The sequence below is a fragment of the Gordionus sp. m RMFG-2023 genome, chromosome 1 (genome assembly GCF_954871325.1).
Source record: "Gordionus sp. m RMFG-2023 chromosome 1, tfGorSpeb1-WG-v2, whole genome shotgun sequence".
In the NCBI taxonomy this organism is placed as follows: domain Eukaryota; kingdom Metazoa; phylum Nematomorpha; class Gordioida; order Chordodea; family Parachordodidae; genus Gordionus; species Gordionus sp. m RMFG-2023.
Window position 1 is genome coordinate 81,712,952 of NC_088775.1, and position 19,654 is coordinate 81,732,605.

At 28.6% G+C, this 19,654-nt stretch overlaps 3 protein-coding genes across 6 annotated transcripts in view; 1 reads left to right on the forward strand and 2 right to left on the reverse strand.

The window, feature by feature from the left end:
* Nucleotides 1–16,281, forward strand: part of LOC135922950 (bridge-like lipid transfer protein family member 1) — a 73,060-nt gene extending 56,779 nt beyond the window's left edge. For 3 of the 4 annotated variants that reach the window (XM_065457499.1, XM_065457501.1, XM_065457500.1), the window contains 22 exons: nt 340–553; nt 742–1,006; nt 1,855–1,959; nt 2,888–3,088; nt 3,813–3,903; nt 4,812–5,019; nt 5,483–5,604; nt 6,651–6,893; nt 7,002–7,096; nt 7,198–7,321; nt 7,517–7,639; nt 7,779–7,943; nt 8,081–8,306; nt 9,240–9,397; nt 9,663–9,948; nt 10,199–10,536; nt 11,001–11,390; nt 11,717–11,920; nt 12,226–12,375; nt 15,242–15,388; nt 15,475–15,598; nt 16,006–16,281. In XM_065457499.1, the coding sequence (XP_065313571.1) occupies nt 340–553; nt 742–1,006; nt 1,855–1,959; nt 2,888–3,088; nt 3,813–3,903; nt 4,812–5,019; nt 5,483–5,604; nt 6,651–6,893; nt 7,002–7,096; nt 7,198–7,321; nt 7,517–7,639; nt 7,779–7,943; nt 8,081–8,306; nt 9,240–9,397; nt 9,663–9,948; nt 10,199–10,536; nt 11,001–11,390; nt 11,717–11,920; nt 12,226–12,375; nt 15,242–15,388; nt 15,475–15,598; nt 16,006–16,198 (4,172 nt within the window). In that variant the 3' untranslated portion in view covers nt 16,199–16,281. The remainder of the gene's footprint in view (nt 1–339; nt 554–741; nt 1,007–1,854; nt 1,960–2,887; nt 3,089–3,812; nt 3,904–4,811; nt 5,020–5,482; nt 5,605–6,650; nt 6,894–7,001; nt 7,097–7,197; nt 7,322–7,516; nt 7,640–7,778; nt 7,944–8,080; nt 8,307–9,239; nt 9,398–9,662; nt 9,949–10,198; nt 10,537–11,000; nt 11,391–11,716; nt 11,921–12,225; nt 12,376–15,241; nt 15,389–15,474; nt 15,599–16,005) is intronic. The other variant, XM_065457502.1, reaches the window with a different exon arrangement.
* Nucleotides 16,282–16,343: 62 nt separating this feature from the next.
* Nucleotides 16,344–18,700, reverse strand: LOC135930811 (uncharacterized). Its single transcript, XM_065467599.1, has 6 exons — nt 18,079–18,700; nt 17,272–17,314; nt 17,131–17,230; nt 16,986–17,090; nt 16,800–16,946; nt 16,344–16,751 (listed from the first exon to the last, which is right to left on the reverse strand). The coding sequence occupies exons 1-6, from the start codon at nt 18,698–18,700 to the stop codon at nt 16,344–16,346; spliced, it is 1,425 nt and encodes a 474-aa protein (XP_065323671.1).
* Nucleotides 18,701–18,909: 209 nt separating this feature from the next.
* On the reverse strand, nt 18,910–19,362 carry LOC135930812 (myb-like protein M). Its single transcript, XM_065467600.1, has one exon. It carries the CDS (start codon nt 19,360–19,362, stop codon nt 18,910–18,912), a length of 453 nt encoding a protein of 150 aa, XP_065323672.1.
* Nucleotides 19,363–19,654: the final 292 nt, after the last annotated feature.

Here is a 19,654-nt window from a genome sequence, read left to right on the forward strand (position 1 = left end):
TGACTTCAACTTAAGTATTAAAAATCATTTTGTACCTCCTCCTTTCCTCCCATTTTTTTATCACCCTTATCTCAGTCACCATTCTTTTAAGCTTTATATTATATTATTCATGTTTGCCTCACTTACATATTATTCTTATTTAAAATAAACTTCCCATTTTATAACACGACCAAATATTTTTTGAACGGAATGCTTATGAAATTAGTTTGTGGGTTTTTGTAACTTAATACACATCTGCGTATTTTATCAATATATTCTGCACTCATAACCATAATGTAACCGAATGAATTTATATTTCATCGTTTAGGAAATGAAACAATATTATTATTTTTTTTAAAGGAATGATATCAACCATCCACGCTTCACATTCTCAACCGATGGAATTATCGAAACTTGCTCACATCGATGATTATTCCAGTGCCACTGGTTCTTATAACCCCACGGAAGCGGCGCAAGAATCTAAAATTGATTTCGATTTGGACGTGAACGTTAACATCGACAGCGGAACATTTATTCTGTTTAACGATACCAAGGATCTGGATATCTTTAAGGAGTAAATAACTATCATAATATTATTCTGATGGAATATAAGATTTTTGTGATTATACTAATGGTTTTTTTAGTGGATGTCAAAGTTGTTATTTTACATTATTTATTACTAAATTATACTATCTCTGAGAGGCTCAAATATGTTTTAAAAAAATGGGAAAATTTTTTTGTTTGTTTTTGTAATCCAAAAAGCTTGTTCAACAAGGAAAAGTCTTTTATGACTAGCAAACAGCCTTCCGAGAACTGTTTGATTAATCTTATGACCGGTCAAACTTCGAAAAAGGGTAAACCGACTGTAGAAATCAACGAAAACGTCAATGCTGCGACTTCGAATAATCCAAACACTGGCAACAATCTGAATTGCCTCTCCTTTGTGTTGGATAAAATCAAAAGCGCTATAACAGCCGGACAGATAAAATACTCATCTTCTTTATATTTGCCAGGCTTAGATGTGAAAGTATATATAAAATATTTTAATAATTTTTTTTTGTTTAATATTGTTAAATTAATATAACCTTGAATATACGAGGGAAGATTAGCATAAATTGCATTCTTAGTGGAACCATGTCATTATAAAAGTTGATTTATTGCGAATGAAATTGCTTTCATAATACCAAAAGATATTTAAAGGGCTTTTTTTTAATCATTCTCTTCGTTCAAATTTTATTTATTATATTAAAATAAATCATATCTTAATTAGACGATGACTCAGAATAAGAGTTTGAAACATCGAATAAAAAGGGTGTTTTTTTTTATCGAGAGCTACAAAAATCTTCTGCTAATATATCGCGTCGCGTTGCCTCTCTTCACTTTATGTTACTAAGGGCTCGTTTATAGTAAGCGCGATTTGTTCAAGCGATGCTATTAATCGCTAGCGAATTCACAGTTATAATACTTTTTAAATAATTGTAAACAGCTCTCGCGATTTCAACATTTCGCTCCATATTGAAATTATACCTATTATTGGCTTGCTTTTATAAATTAGTTAGCCATTAAATTCGCATCGCTGGAGAAATCACGCTTAGTATATATTCTCACCGCTGTCAAAGCGATTTCAATTGACTCTATGATGGTGTCTACCGTGAATATGACCTTAGGTTTAAGTTTATGTGACGCTTTAACAGCTAAAATAAGATAGCTTATTTTATTTTTTTAAATATCTTACACTTATTATTTATTTATATTGAATTTTGTCACAAACTCGCATTTTATTAAAATGTTATATAATTATTAGGATATTACTTTTTTTATAGATTTTACAAAAGAAACGAAAAATTAAAATTTTAAAATTGATATCTTTTAAAGGTTAAATATTCATCGCATAATATCACGGCTAACCCAACCGCCCATCAACCTTACATAAAGCGGAGCTCGAAACATTATTCTAGCGAGAACACTCAAAAATCGCAAGTAATATTCATTTTAGGAGATACCGTAGTTGATATTATTTTAAAAGATTATTGTTTTTGACAGTGTGAAAACATCATAATGCCATTTTCGGTATTATAACCTTTTTTTTGTTATAAGCGTTTACATTTTTTTTTGTATTTGTAATTTATATAACCTGAAAAATACACGCTTGCTGGTTGAGAGTCTTTCATATATTTTTTTCAATTTAATATTGCCCTCCAAAACCCTCATCTAGTAGGAATGTATTTTTAGATTATAAATTACGAATACAAATGAATGAAAATTTAGTTTTAAAGATTTTTTATTGCGCACATAAATTAAAATTACTAAATATATGCTCCTTTAGTTTTATAAAATTAATGGAAAATTTTAATAACTCCATAAATTTCTGTATCACACTTCATAAGATAGGAAAATTTCTGATTCATCCATCATCTAATAAAGGAGAATTCTTATTCCCCGTCATTTTTGACGGGCTAGCTAGTGTATATATTATATCCAATAAATAAATATATTTACAATAAATAGGGTTTTACAAAAAAATGAATTAATTTGTTTTATTTTAAATGAAGGAAGGCAAAAAGAAAGGATTAAAATATGTAAAACTTTCTAATAATATAAAATCAGAAACCTACACACATTGATCAAATTTTCATCAGGCAAATTATTATGATTTTCAGTCAGGGCCTAAAAATATAAAACATACGATTTTTTTTTGAAATAAATATTATTTTAATTACCCTGTTGAAAAATCGCATGATATACATTTAAATATTTATTCGTTTCTTTATATTTTCGGATTTCCCTTCGAAAAAACATCCCCGTGCCTGGTAGGCTATTTTCCCAGGGCAGGGCAGGGCTTGAAAATTGTTAACTTTGTAGGCCTGATATATATAAATATTTGAAAAAAAAATTATATCTATATAAGATCAATCATGACCAAAATCCTCAACTCAATAAGGAACGAGAACTTCCTTTATTCAACTCCCAAAAAGTGAAGCACGGAGAATTCCATCCCAATGAATTGAATTACGGCGATAAAAACGACCAAGTTCTAGAAAATGATTCCGGAAATGCACTTAAAACTGCCGATCTGTACATATGGATTACGATTAAAACTTTTACAAAAGTTTTTTTTTCTTCTTTTCGAACGCTTTGAAATAAATTTAATTCTCGTTATACCATTCCCAAACACGTTTTTTGTTCTCCAAAACGCCAAAAATAAACGCAGATTTGTTCATACTCTACTCTGTTAATTAAAACTGTTTATTTTTCCCTCTTTAAAAAAATACTTCTTTAAAAAAGGCCATAGTAATAAAGGTCGATAGGCCTCTTTAAAAATACCTGTTCCATCTTGTGTCCCTATCTTTTAAAATTAGAATCGAAGTGTGGACCTTGATTTATCACTCCCTATATCTATAACGTCATTATTGTTATAGTGGCTACTCCACTTATCATATATTTGTTTTCTACTTTTTTAAAAACATTAAAAAAAGCAACAAAAATTTAAAAAAATAGAATAAGTTATACATATTTTTTTTGTGTCAGAAATCGATTACCAAAGATTATCTATAAATATTTGATAACGAAATTGAAAAAATTTTAACAATTAGCGAGACTAAAAGGTTAACTGAAAATTTTGGAAATACTTTAGAAAAATTTTAAAAGTTTTTTTTTAAATATCGATTTCCTTAATTATTTTTGTATTAACGCAAAATGAAAATGTGATAAACTTGTATTATCTCTTTTATCTCTAGTATATTCTGTTTTTATAATATATTTAACCTTTTTTATGTGAAAATTTGAATATGACTAAAATATTATATAATATAATAAAATTTAAAAATAAATAGGAAAACAAGCTTGATCCGCACATATTAGATTTTATAGAAGCCGTTTTAGAGCCTATCCCTATGGATGTTGATAATAAAACCACATTACAAAGTTTTAAAATTATAATATCACGAATTATTTAATTGTATGTTAATTTATGACATACGTTTAAAAATTTATATGCTCCTAATATTTTTTGGCTCATTTATAATTGATTAACAAAGCCTAAAAGTTTGTATATGTACATTAGCCCTTCATTGTATAGGTGGGACTTATCAGACCTCAGTAATTTTAAAAACGTGATTACTAAAATTCTTTCGATATTTTTGTCTGAATCTTTTAGTAACTTAACATTTTTTGATAAAATATATATATATGTGCAAAATTAATTTTGATTTTTTTTCAGTAGATCAAATGTTATATGGGTTTTTTTGGAACTTGTGGTCACATAGACCCTACCTGTAAATCCGTGTAAATTTTTTTCATCTGTTTTGGCATTGATATATTAAAAATAATAAATACTTTTTTATATATCATTTTTATTAATTAAAAATTATATCATATTAATATTTGAATCTTAGATAAACATTTCGACTTTTTAAAATAAATTATCACTCTTTTAACTCCCTCGGCAAAAGCTGATTTAATAAAATTTATAAAATAATAGTTAAGATCATGTTTATTTATATATTTTTAAAATATGGAAGCTACATTTGATTTTAATATATAGTACTTCTAAATTGGTGTCTTAGAAACCTTACCTATTCTCTCGCGTAATTTTTTTTCACCTGTGCAATGAAGGGTTATAATATAGGCTGACATCTAAAAAAATTTTATAAACATAAATTCATTGATAGATTATGTGTAACAATATAATATAAATATAGACTACTAAAATTCTACATATAATTACCAATGATCAACCTCTATTCATTATCAAAGCTTGTTAAATATTTCGAAAAATGAACCCTTTGTATAATCTAATATTTATTTATTTATTTAACATACCAAACAAAAAGATAACAAAATGGACATGAAAAAATCTAATATCTCCAATGCAAGTGAGGAGAATAACAATAAAACTGAGGAAAACAGCTACGGCCCAAGTAATGTTAAATCGGAATCGGCTAATACGACATCTTCGAATGTAGTGTACGTAGCCACGACTAATTTTCCCGTTAATGTTTTTGTCTACCTACGAGTCAATCCTTCGTCTTTTCGTTTTAGGTTTGATAAGAATTAATTGTTGTTTTTTAAAGAAAGAAAGTGTCATTTCCTACATTTTAATTTAGTTTTAATCTAGCATCTTTAGTCTTTAGTATCCTTTATTTCTTACTGAGTTCTAGTTATCGATCGTGGCATCCATCTATTTCTGACATCTGAATATTAGAAAACGGGCTTAGGCCCTTGAATTATTTTGGAAAGTTTTTTAGGTCTAGCCCTCTCGTATTTTTATTTGCTTAGCGCCCGGCCCCAAAAATATTAGTCGTGGCCAGTTCTACATATTTAATTGTTAAAAATATAACTTTTTTAATCCCATCATAGAATTCACATCTTAACCCCAAAAATGCTTGTTGTTTTTAATTCACCAGAGTTTTATATCATAATGTGTTTAAGAACACCATTTAGTCCATAAAATAAAATTGAATACATTGTTATACACGTTCTTTAAAAAAATATATATAATAAGTTGCTTACCAATGTCAAGAGTTGAATGCGTCATATATTTACCTTCTTTGGACTTGATATTTACTTCTAAGGCTGCCGATTCACTTAATACCGAAATCGAGTTTGACGAATACGAAGAAGAAAGTTTGATATTATATTAATTTATTTATTTTTCGATTCATCATCAAATTAATAAATATTTTCAAGAAGAAGATATTAGAAAGGGATACTTTAAAAAGAAAAGCCCTCATTTCAGAAATTAAATTTGATAAGCATTCTTACAAAAGATGTTCACTTATTTTATATATATACCATGCATGAGAGGGAAACAATAAAATTCTCAAATAATAAATATCAGAAGCCAGAGGTACCATTTGACGACCGGCCTGGATGTGGAAAATTTTTTTTTGACTTATCTGGATTTTTTTTAAAATTTTCTCAGCCGGGTTTTATATATTTAGACCTGGCCCGGATTTTTTTAAAAAAATTCCCCACACCACTCTCCGAATTTTTTTTAAAAAAATTTCTGCCTGGGTATGTAAATTTTTTCTAGAGCCTTGGGTTTTTAAAAATAGCCTATTCTGAATTTTTCGGATCGTTATTTAATACCTTTTCAAATAATCCTAGCTTCCCATTTGTCTTAAAAGGAGTGAGTTTGAATTACCACGTTTTCAATTCGACTGGTCGATGGTGATTCCCTTATTTCCTGTGATTTAATATAGTCTTTATATAAGTATCAATAATTTTGGCTCACTCCCTGGCAACATGTGTAATTGCCTGAATTTGGGACAAAGAAAAGAGATAAATTGATATTTCTCTAACATAAATTTTTCCATTAAAAAGTGTATTATATTTTAAATATTGAGTATATCTTTGTTGCTTTTAATTTAATTGAATATCAATATATTGAATTGATTAGTTGAATAATTTATTTTAATTATATTTTACTATAAATATTTTCTAAGGATCGCAAAATAAGATATGATAAGTGATGAATGTGGTTTATTGTTCAATGATACACAATTTATAAATATATTTTTAATTAATTAGCGATTTAAAATATTCAGCCCGGCCCGGATATTTAAAAAAAAATTAGGTTCGGTCTAATCCGAGTATAGTTAAAATATAAAAAAAAAATTAGGGCCGGGTCTCAGGTCTGATAATTATTTTTTATCTTTAAAAAAAATAAGGCGACAATATAACGGATCGACCCATATATCTCATAAAACAATATTCACATTCCGGTAACGGTGTGAGCATAATGCTCTACTTGTCCAAATTTAGCCTCGAAATTTTTCACCCTTTCGGGGGCATAACGACTACCTCCGCCATTAATAATCTCAATTCGTCCTCCATCCCTAGTAATCTCAACAAACTATCTGAATATCTCAAGGACAAGCAGCCAGAAGAGTCACCTTCTTTTTCATCTAAAGGTATATTAATTTGAATAAAACACTATTTTTGACTTATATCTTAAAGTAATTTTTAGGGAAATTACATATATTTTTTTCTATAATTACATAAATAATCGCAAAATTAAGCGGATAAAAATGAAGACCTCCCGGGAGTTCCAATGCACTACGAAAAGTCCAAGAGCCGAAAAAAATTCTTGAGCCTTGAAATAGATTATGTCCAAGTATAAATTTTAAATTTTTGTTTTTTTTCTTATAAATCTATTTGCGGATGTCGCATTTTATTTGGATAATTAACATTCTTCTAATTTATTGCGTAACGTAGGTCAATATCATGAGAAAGCGTACCTTGATCAGTTCGAAGAAAAAATTTAAGAATTTACCCAAAAATTGTAGGGCTTCCCTCACCTTCGATAGCGACAATCAACAATTTATCATATATTTATCTGGTAATTTTTATCTTATTTACCAAAACTTATAATTGCGTATCTTTTATCAAATTTTATCATTCTATTATTTTATTTGTTTTGCAGTTAGCTATTTAATATTGTTATATTCTCCTCTTTTTTTTAAAAAAAAAATCATAAATTGGGCATCATTAATTAACTATATATATTTGAATAAAATGGCCCTCTTCGAAAAAGGTTTATGCGACTTTGGTTCGGCTTCTTTCAAATACGATATGAGGCGATTAAACGAAATATTGGTTTTTCCTAAAGCTTGGTATCGAAAGTCGATTGCCAAAAGAATCATTTTAGGAGAGCACGGTACTACGTTCCTCGGAAATAAAGAATAATTTTTTTTATGATACGTTTAATTTAACCTTGTTATAAAAGTTATGCTGGCTCAAATATGTTATTTCGGCATCCAAAATATGTCACTAACTTTTTAACTTTATTTTTTTAGTCTCGTCTACATCCAGCACAACTAACATTAATCGAAATGTAAGTGACAAATCGAAGTTTTTGGATAAACCGAATCCGACCAATGTTGGTAACGATCTATCTCCTGGCTCTTCTAATATAGAATCATCCAGTCTTTCTTCTTCTTGCGAGAATTCCAAATTAAATAGTTAATTTCATAAATATAACCATTATTATTAATTTGATTCGATTCTTTTTTTTGGATATTATAATAGTGTTAGTGACTTTATCACTGATAAAATTTTACAATCCTATTAAAAAAAATGTTTACGCAAAAAAAAATAGGTAAAATATTACAGATGAATAAAGTTTACAAGAAACGACATAACTTACAAAAAATCAGCAAAAACAAGAAAAATGGGAAAGATAGCAAAGCCAATAACACAACATCCGACGATATTCAGCCAAAGAAACGCCGGCAAATAACCTGGGAATCGTTGCTAGTTTTTTCGGTTAGATTTGAAAAAGTTGACATACAAATGAATATGGGTAACGTGATGGGGAATGTTAAGTAAATTTTTAAACAATTCATTTATATTATTTATAGGGCCGTAACTAGAACCCTTCGCTTGGGGCACTAAGGGACCACCATTTTTTTGAGAATTGCATAAGAATATAAGAGAGAACGAAAGAAAGAAAATAGATCGATTATATTCTTGCTTTCTGCTATCTTTTTGCCATGTGAGTATTATTAGGTTCGTCATATTTAAAAAGAGGTTCACGAATAAGCAGCTTAGCTTATATTAATAGATAATGCTTCAATATAGTTATATTATAGTAAAATATAAATAATTTTTAATTGGGCCTATTTAAAAAATGAACACGAGTCAAATAGTGCATTGATCGTATTACGAATAATAAAATTTGTATTTTAATTTTTTTTTAAAATAATCTGATGACAAAGAATCAATGATCAAGTTATTAATAAAAATAAATTAATATACAATTTTTAATGCAAAGAGTTTATTTAATTGTTTTTTCTTTATAAGGCATGGGATTTTTTGGCAGGGAATGCTTTTCACAGGTAGTTGATATATAGTATACTTTGTTAATCATATCACCTGTCAGAAAGTTTTTTATTAAAAAAACTTATTAATAATTTGTTTGAAATTTTCTTTTTATTCGAATTCGAAACAAAAAAGAATATTTAAATCGTTTTTGAGTATAACTAATTTAGAATAAATTACTGAATTATTAGTATTAAGTAAGCATAACTTTATTTAATATTTATACATTTTGTATTTTAATTATACTAAAATATTTTTAAAGGGAATAAAACGAAAAAAGTTTTTTGTTTTTTTCACGAAATTTAGTTAGGAACCAGAAACTTTCTATGGGAACCTTGGCCTTCAAATATCCTTCTCATATAGTTGCGGCCCTAATTTATCAAATAATCCGTATATATTCAATATTGTAATCTATTTTTTTAAACAATAAAATAAAGTTGGAATTCTCAAGGTTGGGAATTGCATTCAAGAATTTATCTCAACTCTGACCACAAAAAGAACGTATTATTCTCCTTCGGACTCAAGCAATCTGTTTTAGATGCCAAAAGTGGCATAGTTGGAGGGGATATGGAAATGAAAAACTTCTTTCAAACCAGTTTGACATTATATATTTAAAAAATGATAAGTATTTCCTAAATATTTTTTTCCCCGCTTTTTTCAAAAAATCGTGCTTTTTCTACATTATACAATATCGGATAGAATATATATTTGATAGGAATATTCGGATTAGGTCTGTTGGATTAAAATTCCTAGATTTTCTCGGAGCAGGCCTCACAAATAAATAGGTTCAATGCCGGGACTATTATAAATAGTAAATTATTGTGACAACCCTTGTATTCTCTTCTTTTTTTTAATGCCAGTTAACATCATCACAAATCCTTACCAAATCCTGACCCATGATGCCAACGCGATGTTAGTAGTGCTTCAAATCAGGATGGATTACATGGGGTCGACTATTTTGATAGCCAGGATATCTCACATCAATGCGTCCATTAAGGACGAATTGGATATAACTCAAAAATATCATTACGATCACCGCGACGGGCGAGACCAAAAAAATGGAGAAACTGATTCTAGCGATATTATTGAGGGGAGATGGGGCGATCGATTTTTCAACCATGGCAATAATAATGAACAAGATATTATGTAATTCGCATCACGTGTTTGTTCTAAATATAGTCTGCTGAGTATTATAATTATTTATTTAAAATAAATTACGAATATTTGTTGGGGGTCACTTTAAATACAATTTTTTTTTTAAATTTTGTTTTTGAGACAGTGAGGTTAATGGGAAGGGTTAAACGAGTACTCAGCATGCCTGGATTTAGTTTTAGGACGCATTGATAATTATTTAATTAAATTTTTTTTTAAAATATATATTATAAATTTATAAAAGCTACAATCGCATAAGGTTACATAACACCTTCAAATGGGACCATTTTCAACTTCTCATATGCCAGTCAACTCAAATGGATTTGATAAAAATGTCTACCAAGATCAAGGAATTCTTTCAGCAGCAGTTTCAAAGTAGCGTAGCAATACTTCCCAATCTCAAAAAATCATTGAAAGGAAGCGATTATCACAGGCGAAGATCATCGGATAAATATGATCAAACCGATTTAAAAACCGGTTCGGCTAGAATGGCGTTGAGTAAAGCCCACCATGACCCGATCAAATCGGATACTAGAGAAGAAATAAAAATAAAAAGGAGGGGCGGTGTCGGAAGTTTAACCGGTTATTTTGATTTTTTAATCCTTGATTATTTTTAGAATCTTTATTTGGTACTGTAAACGCTAATTTAAAAAAGTAATTATGATATTAATGGAGTTACCTTACGGCACTAAATATTTTTGAAAATATAAATCATGTTTAATTAAAATAAAACTACAACATTTTTTTCCCACAGAAAGGTTCAAATTTCAAAAGCTTATGCATTTTTCTATTCACTAAGCACGTCGTTAATATTTTTTAGTAGGTAACCTGTTACAAAATTTGTTTTAATTATTTAATCCCAAGTCTCTACCGTTTTACCCAGGTATTGGGGTAAAATATATTTGTCACTTATAAAATAAAAAATAGCAAAGCAAGTAGCGATTAGTTATTATTTTGTGGTCTTATATAATGGCTAACGGATGGCAATAAATAATCCTTTGATTTATACCAAAAAATAAAATAATTTAACAATCTTTCTAAATAAGATACCGACTTGGTAGGACCGTCTACCGAAGCCGTAACCTCGCATTACGGTTACTGGGTAAAGATCAGAAATTTGATTCAACGAGTATCTTGTAGGCTTTTAGTACCAATACCCGATACCAATATAAACTCGTCCGACAATTCCCTGCTATTAGGAGGTTCTTTTCTTTTCCAGGGAAACCATCTCTCCTTAGCCTGTTTTTACGGTATCAACTTCAGGGCTAAAACTTGGGCTATTTTCAGCATGAGAGAAATCAGCGTCATATTTTCGAGCTCCAATCCGGGACCCAACTTTATTAGACAACTTAAAAATGTGAGTGCAACTTTAAAGCAAGAAGGTACTGTGGATGAGGTTAGATGTAGAGAAGCTATGGCTAAAAATGGCATTGAAGGTAAATCACTTTCTTATTTTTTTAAAAAAAATAGAATTATGATTATGAAATCAACAATAATTTTAGCAATTGGCTGTAGTTTTTTATAGGGTTCATAGCCTCTAGAATATTCTAGAACGCAAGCGTTTTTTGAGGGAATCGTAAAACTTATTTTATAGCAATTTTAATAATAATACACTATTTCGCCATCTATATACTTGTAAAATTATTCATTTATTTTACCCTATTGATTTACTTTTTTTCGCATTATTTTTTTACTCTTCCAAAATATTATTAAGAATTAAATGTATGTTTTTTTTAAAAATATAAATTTATTTATTTCAAAGCTATCATAGACTCGTTAAACATCACTCAAAATATACTTTTCCAGCTAGGGCTCCCATTAGAAACGATAGCTCACGAAAAAGCTAAAAAGATTTATACCGAGATGGCTATCATCATGAAAATAACGCGTAGCCATTACATTCCCCCTAAATCATCCACCATACAAGAATGGTGTAATTACGCCTTTTATAAGAGCTCAATCGATGGTAAAAAAAATATTATATACGCCATATTTTTATTTTTTTTAAGTAATTTTAACTTTGATTCCTAAAGAACAAACTTTTTACTCATATAGAAAATATTTTAAGCGTTTCTGAGATTTCCACAGCCACTTTTATTATTTTAAAATCAATATAAATTATTGGCATAGGCGTCACGTTTTACCATGAGTTTAACTGTTTTGATTTTAATTTTTACTAATATCAACATTTTAAATTTATACGAAAATAAATTAGATTTTTCCTTATTATAGCTATTACATTTTACATACTAAAAAAATAAAATAACCAAGATATCGAAAGTTTTCCATTTATAGAGGCCAGGAGACCTGTAATCATAAAAGACTTTCGCAATATGTCCGCCGAAACTATATTTTCTTTACCTCGATTGCAATTCAACGTCAAATCGGAACACAAAATATGTCATGATATAGGGAGCCAAGGTTTTTTAAGATAAAAACGAAATTATATAAGATTTTTTAATATTTTTAAGTCATAATTATTGATTCGATTTTATCCAATCTAATCAAATATTTTTCGAATAATATCTATGAGTATTTATTCCAATTTTATTCGATTCGGTCATATAAATATTAATTTGAATGAATATAAAAAAAATTTAACTCTAAAAATTTTGAATTACTACGAGAATGAACACAATAATATACTAAAAATAGTTTCATTGGAGCGTAATATATTTAACGAAAGTAAATACATAATATTAAGTACCCTATTGTATCATATTATTTATATATGATTAAATAAAATATTTATTCTCATTAATTTATCAGTGACGAAGGCGTGAAGTTTGCTAGTAAAGAAGCATTTAATTTATTTTTATTTGCAAAAGCATACAAGATGCCATAAATGGGCGGAATTTGCCTTTGTTTTTGGTAAAATGCTCAAACTAAAAAATAAAGTTATTGTAAAAAAATTAATTTTTTATTTATAAAAAGCGGTTTTAATTTTTAAAAAAATACTAAATATCAAAATAAAAAAATATTTAAAAAAAACAAATAAGAATATATTAAAAATGATATAGAAAAATATATAGAAAAACATTAAAAAGAACTTTAAAGACAATGTATATATCACTCTAGAGAGGAATGAATGCTTATGAAATTGTAATCTGCTGACGAAGATAAAATCCTGCGTTGAGGTCGCCTATAATTCTCTTTTTTGCCTATGTTAATTTTTTTCAACTAATTTGTTTTCAATTGAATCAATGAAGATGGACAATCGGTTATGATTTCATTCTGTTTTTATAATAAGTTGTTATTCTATTTAAAGATGAAAACCCCTAGTTGCTGGAGGCCGGATAAAAGGTTTTCATTATATTTCCAAACCTTATAAAGTTGGGTGTTTGTTTCCCTTTTTCGGTCATTTCTTGAGCTAAATGAATATTTTTAATAAATTTTTAACAGCACAATTCATTTTAAATTAATTTTTGTTTTTGTTAAGGAAATATTTTTTTTAAACGTAAGATAAACACAATATATTCTTATGGTTTTCTCCAGGGATCCAAACCGAACCGTTAAACCGCTAAAAACCGGTATTTTAATGAACCTGAACCTAACCAAAACCGCTAAAAAAATTCTAGCTGAATCTGAACCGAATCGCTAAAATGCCTCTGAACCGGTTCGAGCCTCATGATTCTATTCTTATAAAATAATATCTAAGTTATTATTAGCATATTGATAAAATTTCATATTCGAATTATTTTAAAGATTATCACCAATCACATTTGATTGATAAGTGTCGGTCATAATTTTTATAAATATTAGTATATTGTCATTTAAGCTTATAAATTATAATGTTTAGAGAAAAATTAAATCCAAAATATTATTATAAATGACACATCAAATCTGATATCATATTGGCAGTGCCGGCTATCCAAGGTGGAAGATGTTTTTCAACAATTAAATTTATACTATCTCCTTATAGATGTAATTTGTCATTTAAGCTTATAAATTATAATGTTTAGAGAAAAATTAAATCCAAAATATTATTATAAATGACACATCAAATCTGATATCATATTGGCAGTGCCGGCTACCCAAGTTAGTGGAAGATGTTTTTCAACAATTAAATATATACTATCTCTTTATAGATGTAATTTGAGTGAGACCATTTTAAAATATATTAATTGTGCAGCTTAATAAAAAAAATTTAAGTAAAAAAAATTAAAATATATTGATATTTATAAATTAAATATTATTTTATTATGTGCAATTAATAAAAATGAAGGTTTTATTTATACATGTGTTTTTAAAATTAATGATAAAATAAAAAAATAGTTTGAATTTTTAGAGGTTCGAACCGAACCGATATTTTAATTTTTTATAAACCGAACCTGAACCCACACCGTTATTCGTTTCGGTTTTGATCCCTGGTTTTCTCTTTATTTATTTTTAAAAAAAGAAACAATTTTATATTTGCTTCCTGTATATGTATTTAACATAGTAAAAAATAGTATTTATTTTTTTTATAAAGTATCATGCTTTATCACTGCTACACATTATTAGGTTAATGTTATATACTGCCAAAGTCAGTGTTGAATAAATCGATATATTATTTATTTGGATCAAAAACTACCATTTTGATTATAATATATATTTAAAAAATCGTAATTTTTCGGAAAGCGTCTGTGGCGTAGTCGATAAGCTCGCCGCTTGCCAAACTGATAATTCTTGTCCAGCAAGGATCATATTTTTTTTTGAAACTAACTATAGTTCCGTCCTAGGGGGAGGGGTTATATATATATATAGAATATTAAATCGCGTGATATAAAAATTGATTTTATTGCATTTTAAAAAATAATTGCTCTTTAGAAAATTTCTATATGTCGACTTAGCATTATTTAACATCAACCATATTATTATTATGTATACAATCTATAATACTTTTCACAAAAACATGACGGAAATTTGTATAAATATTATTCGAATATTTTTTTTTATTGTTCAATATGAAATTATTAGAAATTGAATGATAAACGAATCGAATAGCATAAAAATTAATCGATTCGAGAATAATCTAAAATATTTGAATTTTATTCAAAATTTCGTCAAGCATAACACATTTCATAAATATTACTATTCAGTGTGATTTAGATTAGGCTAAAAGTGTATTTTCCTTCAAATATTATGAAAGCGATAATGTATTAACATGAAACTGTCTTTTGTAAATAAAAAGAAGTTAGAACCGTCATATCTTAATATATCATCACATTACAATAGTAAAAATTATATTTAAAAACAGGTTGGAACATTAACGATTAAATGTTATTATTAAATATTTGCCTTTAAGCCTCTCAAACTACGATACAAATGAATATTGAATACGATTTTTTATCCGAATTTGAAAACCATATATTAGTTTCGGTAGATGCTGAAGCTTTAGCATTTCTCCATGACCTTATCATCTCTTATACCAATAAAAATTATGGACTACAAAGTAGATAAAGTTTTAACGCATCATTTAAAAAAAATAATAAAAACCCCAAAAGAGAGTTAAATATGGATTATTTATATTTCTTTAAGATCTTTCTAGAAAGTCATCCACTACCCAGATCACATCAAGTGATATTTCCGATATGGAAAGCTTTCAAGCCAATGATTTTAGGAAATTTATATGTAGGACATGGCGTTTAGAACCTACCCTGAGGTATAAATAATATCTTATAAAATTTCTTCAATAAATTTCTAATGTCCTCTTCTCAATTATAGTGCTAGCTAAACTGCATTTTCAAATGTTAACGTGCACATTGACCACAATTTGTAAACATAATAAAAACGCAAACTAGTTTGCTTTTTTGAAATACTTTGAAAACGCTCATTTAGGTCGCACTATTTTACACCAATTTACTCTTTAATCTCCTTTTTTTTCATCTACCACAGTCATGTGCATTACCATTAGTAAATTTTTAGAGACTCTCTTTAGGGAAACTCCTAGATAGTAAATACACAATACGGTTATGAGTTTTTTTAAGATAATCTTAACTAATTTCAAAATTAAAACCTAGTAAAATTATATTATATATTCTCTTTTTTAAAAAATTATAATAACATTAGAATAATTTCTTGGAAAGGGCAACATTTAGAAGCTTACGGTGTAGATTATATATTGCATAAATTAGGATTTACACATGCTAGATTGACCATACCTAAATGGATTCAAAGGGCTGCTATGGATCCTTTAGATAAATTTTTATCTATGGCTTTATATTATATCTTGACGAATTCAGATAAATTTATAAAATTTTAATTTCACTTATTAAAAAAATAAATAGTAATCTATGTATTTTAGAATAGATTTGCATTATATATTGTATAGTATGTAATTATATTTATTTATGAATATAAGTATTTATTCTGTCACATTTATTAGATTATTAAAATAATTTTTATGTCTACAATTTGTTTTTTATTAATCTTTCACAAATATATGGTGCAATTATTTTGTTTATGTACATAATATAATATGAGGCAAAATCAAAGCTAACAATATTGGCAATTGAATTGACTATTGATACATTTGTAAGATTAATTAAATCAAATATAATTTTGTTATCAATTAAATTTATGCTGTAAACATTTTTTTCTGTTTTAATAACAATTTGTGTTATATAGCCATGCTCTATATTATATTTAACCATATTGAACCTATTTAATAAAGGGATTATATCATTATCAAAAATTAAGGATAAGGAAAATTTTGGTGTTTTTCCATAAAGCCATTCCCAACTTTTGAACTCCTGTATTGCTTTATATATTCCTGGAAAATTCTTTTCATTTGGTTCTATTTCAAATATATTATTCTAATAATATATAATTATATTTTTAAAATACAAGGTATTTTTTATAACCTCTGTATTTTTATAGAAACTTAAATAGCTTTTGGCAATATATTTTATTATAGTGTCTTGATCAACTGTTGGATTTATATTAATCAAATTTTCAACTTTAGATCTGACGCTTTTGGTAGCTTTGCATTCAATGTGGAAAGGAAACAACTTTAAACAATAAATATTTTTCTTATAAGAATATATTACTTGGGATGTTAAATAATCATTAATCAAATTTAAATCAGAGTTAACAAGCAATGTACAATGATGATAACATAATTTGCTACCAATCTTAGCCGCACTTCCAGATATCTTAATTACAATTTAATAAGTGTAAAATATATTAATATACCTTTTTATTCAGATAAATTAAATCATCTTTATTATTAATTTGTATATTAATATTCAAGGCATCATTTAGTGGCACTTGAATCAATGACAGATTAACCTTTCTATTGTACTCATGTTTATAAGTAAAAAAAGAAAAATTAACATTTCCTTTATCGTGATAAACTGTTCCACCCCCACTCTTTCGCCTACATATATTTATGTCATCTCCCAGAAGTTTCTGAATATTTAGTTCGTTCCAAGGATTTTGGAATCTTCCAATAACAACACATGGCTTATTAATATATATAAGTAAAATCCTATTATTTGTATTAGAATATATGTAATCTTCTAAAGCTAAGTTGGTGTAAATATCATGCGATTTAGAAATATACACGTTATAATCTTGAAGAGAATTATGATAAAATCTTATAAACCGAGCCAACACACGTGCAAGCAACATCTGATTAATTAAATTGTTAAAATTGTGTTCATATCCACATTATTATTTGAGAATCATTTTATATGGGTTATAATTTTATTTTCTTATAATAATTTAAATTTTCATTATAATAAATTACAATTTTATTTTATCAAAAAAAAAGATCAATTATATTTTTTTTATGCTCCCCTTTTTTTAACATAAACAATCTCTATATATATCTTTTTTTAAACAATACAAATTGATACATCCAAAAAACAATGTTAAGTGTATAAACAAATGTCACATTAAAATGATATATATATATATAAAGTTAATATAAAATTTTGACCGAAAGGTATAATCACTATTATTTAACAATGATGTAAATATAAAATTTTAACCGAAAGGTATAGTCACTATTGTTTAACATTCCAACCTCCAAAGAAATTCGGCTTATGATTTCCTTGGAGTTGAGTGGTGACGCCATTAACGTGCATTATGGTCAGGCAATACGCCACGCATGTTCATGGTGCAGTCTTCTTTTCAAACCGAACGATGGCTTGGTAAAGTAAAGACAGCTAGTCCAAACCGGGTCGCTTGTGCATGGCATCGGACATCTAGATTCCTTTCGAGCAAGGTTTATTTTGTCGTGCTTCAGACAGCAATCCAATTTCTGGGTCGTTGCATCGATCTTGGCGGAAAGTATGATCTTAGTCGCGGCATCGAGCTTCAAGTGAACTTTCTCTTGTCTGACCATTTTGGGTTTGTAGGAGTAAGTTGATTTGAGGTCTTTTTTTGTTGTCGAGATTATCTTCTCGAGATCATTCTCTACATTACCCACTAAGAACGTTTTTAAAATGTTGAAGGTGTAGAGCCACACACGTCCTAGCAGGGGGATTTTATCACAATCCACTACAATGGCCTCCAGTGTATGTGAGTTTCCTTCATACTTAACGTTCACATTGGCAAGACCTAATATCTTGATAGCGCTGCCGTCATAACCAGTGAGTCTCATGTCCGTCTTACGTATCGCGGTTATGCCTACAGTCTTAGCTGTCAGCTTCGGAAGTGTACTGTGCTTGGTACCGGTGTCAACTTGCATCAACGTGGGTATGCTGTTGATGCTCACTGTCACGTTGTACGCGTCATATGTGGTATCCTTGACCCCCATATTGTATGCAGATTATATTCTTTAAGGTCTGTGTTTGAATCATCGTCATCATCAATTACTTCGATGTTCATAGCATGGTTCGTATTCAATTGACAGTCACGATCTTTGTAATCAGAAGATCTATTGTAAGTATTATTGTCATTTTTGTACTGGTTAGGCCTCGACGAATATTTCGGAAAACCATTAATATTTTGAGGGTTGTGTCTGTGCTAACCACGACGGGAATAGTTGGTTCGGTTATCACCTCTATAGCAGTCATCCCGTCGATCAGGGCTTTGATGATGGTCATAAGAGTCGTGGCGATTGCCATGGACGTTGTACCCGCTATTGTTGTATCGATCGTCGTAGTAGTTATCGTTGCGATTATCGAAACGGTTGCGGTTATTGTGACAATTATCATAGCTTTGATCAAAACGATTGTCGTGGAAGTTGCTGTGCCGTCCGTTGAATCGTTTGTCGCGGTCGTTGTCGTAGCGTATATCGTAACATTCATCAAATCGTTTATCACGGCAATAGTCGCAGCGTAAATCGTAACGTTCATCGAAATGCTGTGCGGGGTGATTGTCATTGATGAACTGGGATTGCTTGATAAGAGATTTACCATGTGCGTGAGAGTCCTGAATGGGTTTTGTTGTTACGTAACTATTTTTGACTTTGCCCATGTGATTAACCTCTTGTACACCAGGTGATTCATACAAATTTAACAATCATCTCGCCCTTGATGCCACTGGGTCCGCGGTGTCTTCCTCTAGACCTAGATTGTAAATTTCTTCTATGGTCATAGAGCTGTTGACCACTTTCCTGACATCTTTGGAATACGAGGATACTCTCACTTCCTCAATAATTCTCTTAATGCCATTAAAATTACATTTTTTGTTGAGTCGTGCTACACGCGTGACCCAGGCTGAGAATGTTTCATCCTTGCCTTGAGTTGCAGCATAGAATAATGATAGT

Excerpts from the sequence above, each read along its gene's own strand:
- LOC135930811 (XM_065467599.1), bottom strand. The coding sequence starts at position 18,700 with ATGGGGGTCAAGGATACCACATATGACGCGTACAACGTGACAGTGAGC. Across the intron at positions 17,091-17,130 it reads TAATTTATCTGAATAAAAAG|ATATCTGGAAGTGCGGCTAA; the intron begins GTATATTAATAT and ends ATTGTAATTAAG. Across the intron at positions 16,752-16,799 it reads GTTTCTATAAAAATACAGAG|AATAATATATTTGAAATAGA; the intron begins GTTATAAAAAAT and ends ATATATTATTAG.
- LOC135930812 (XM_065467600.1), bottom strand. The coding sequence starts at position 19,362 with ATGGGCAAAGTCAAAAATAGTTACGTAACAACAAAACCCATTCAGGAC.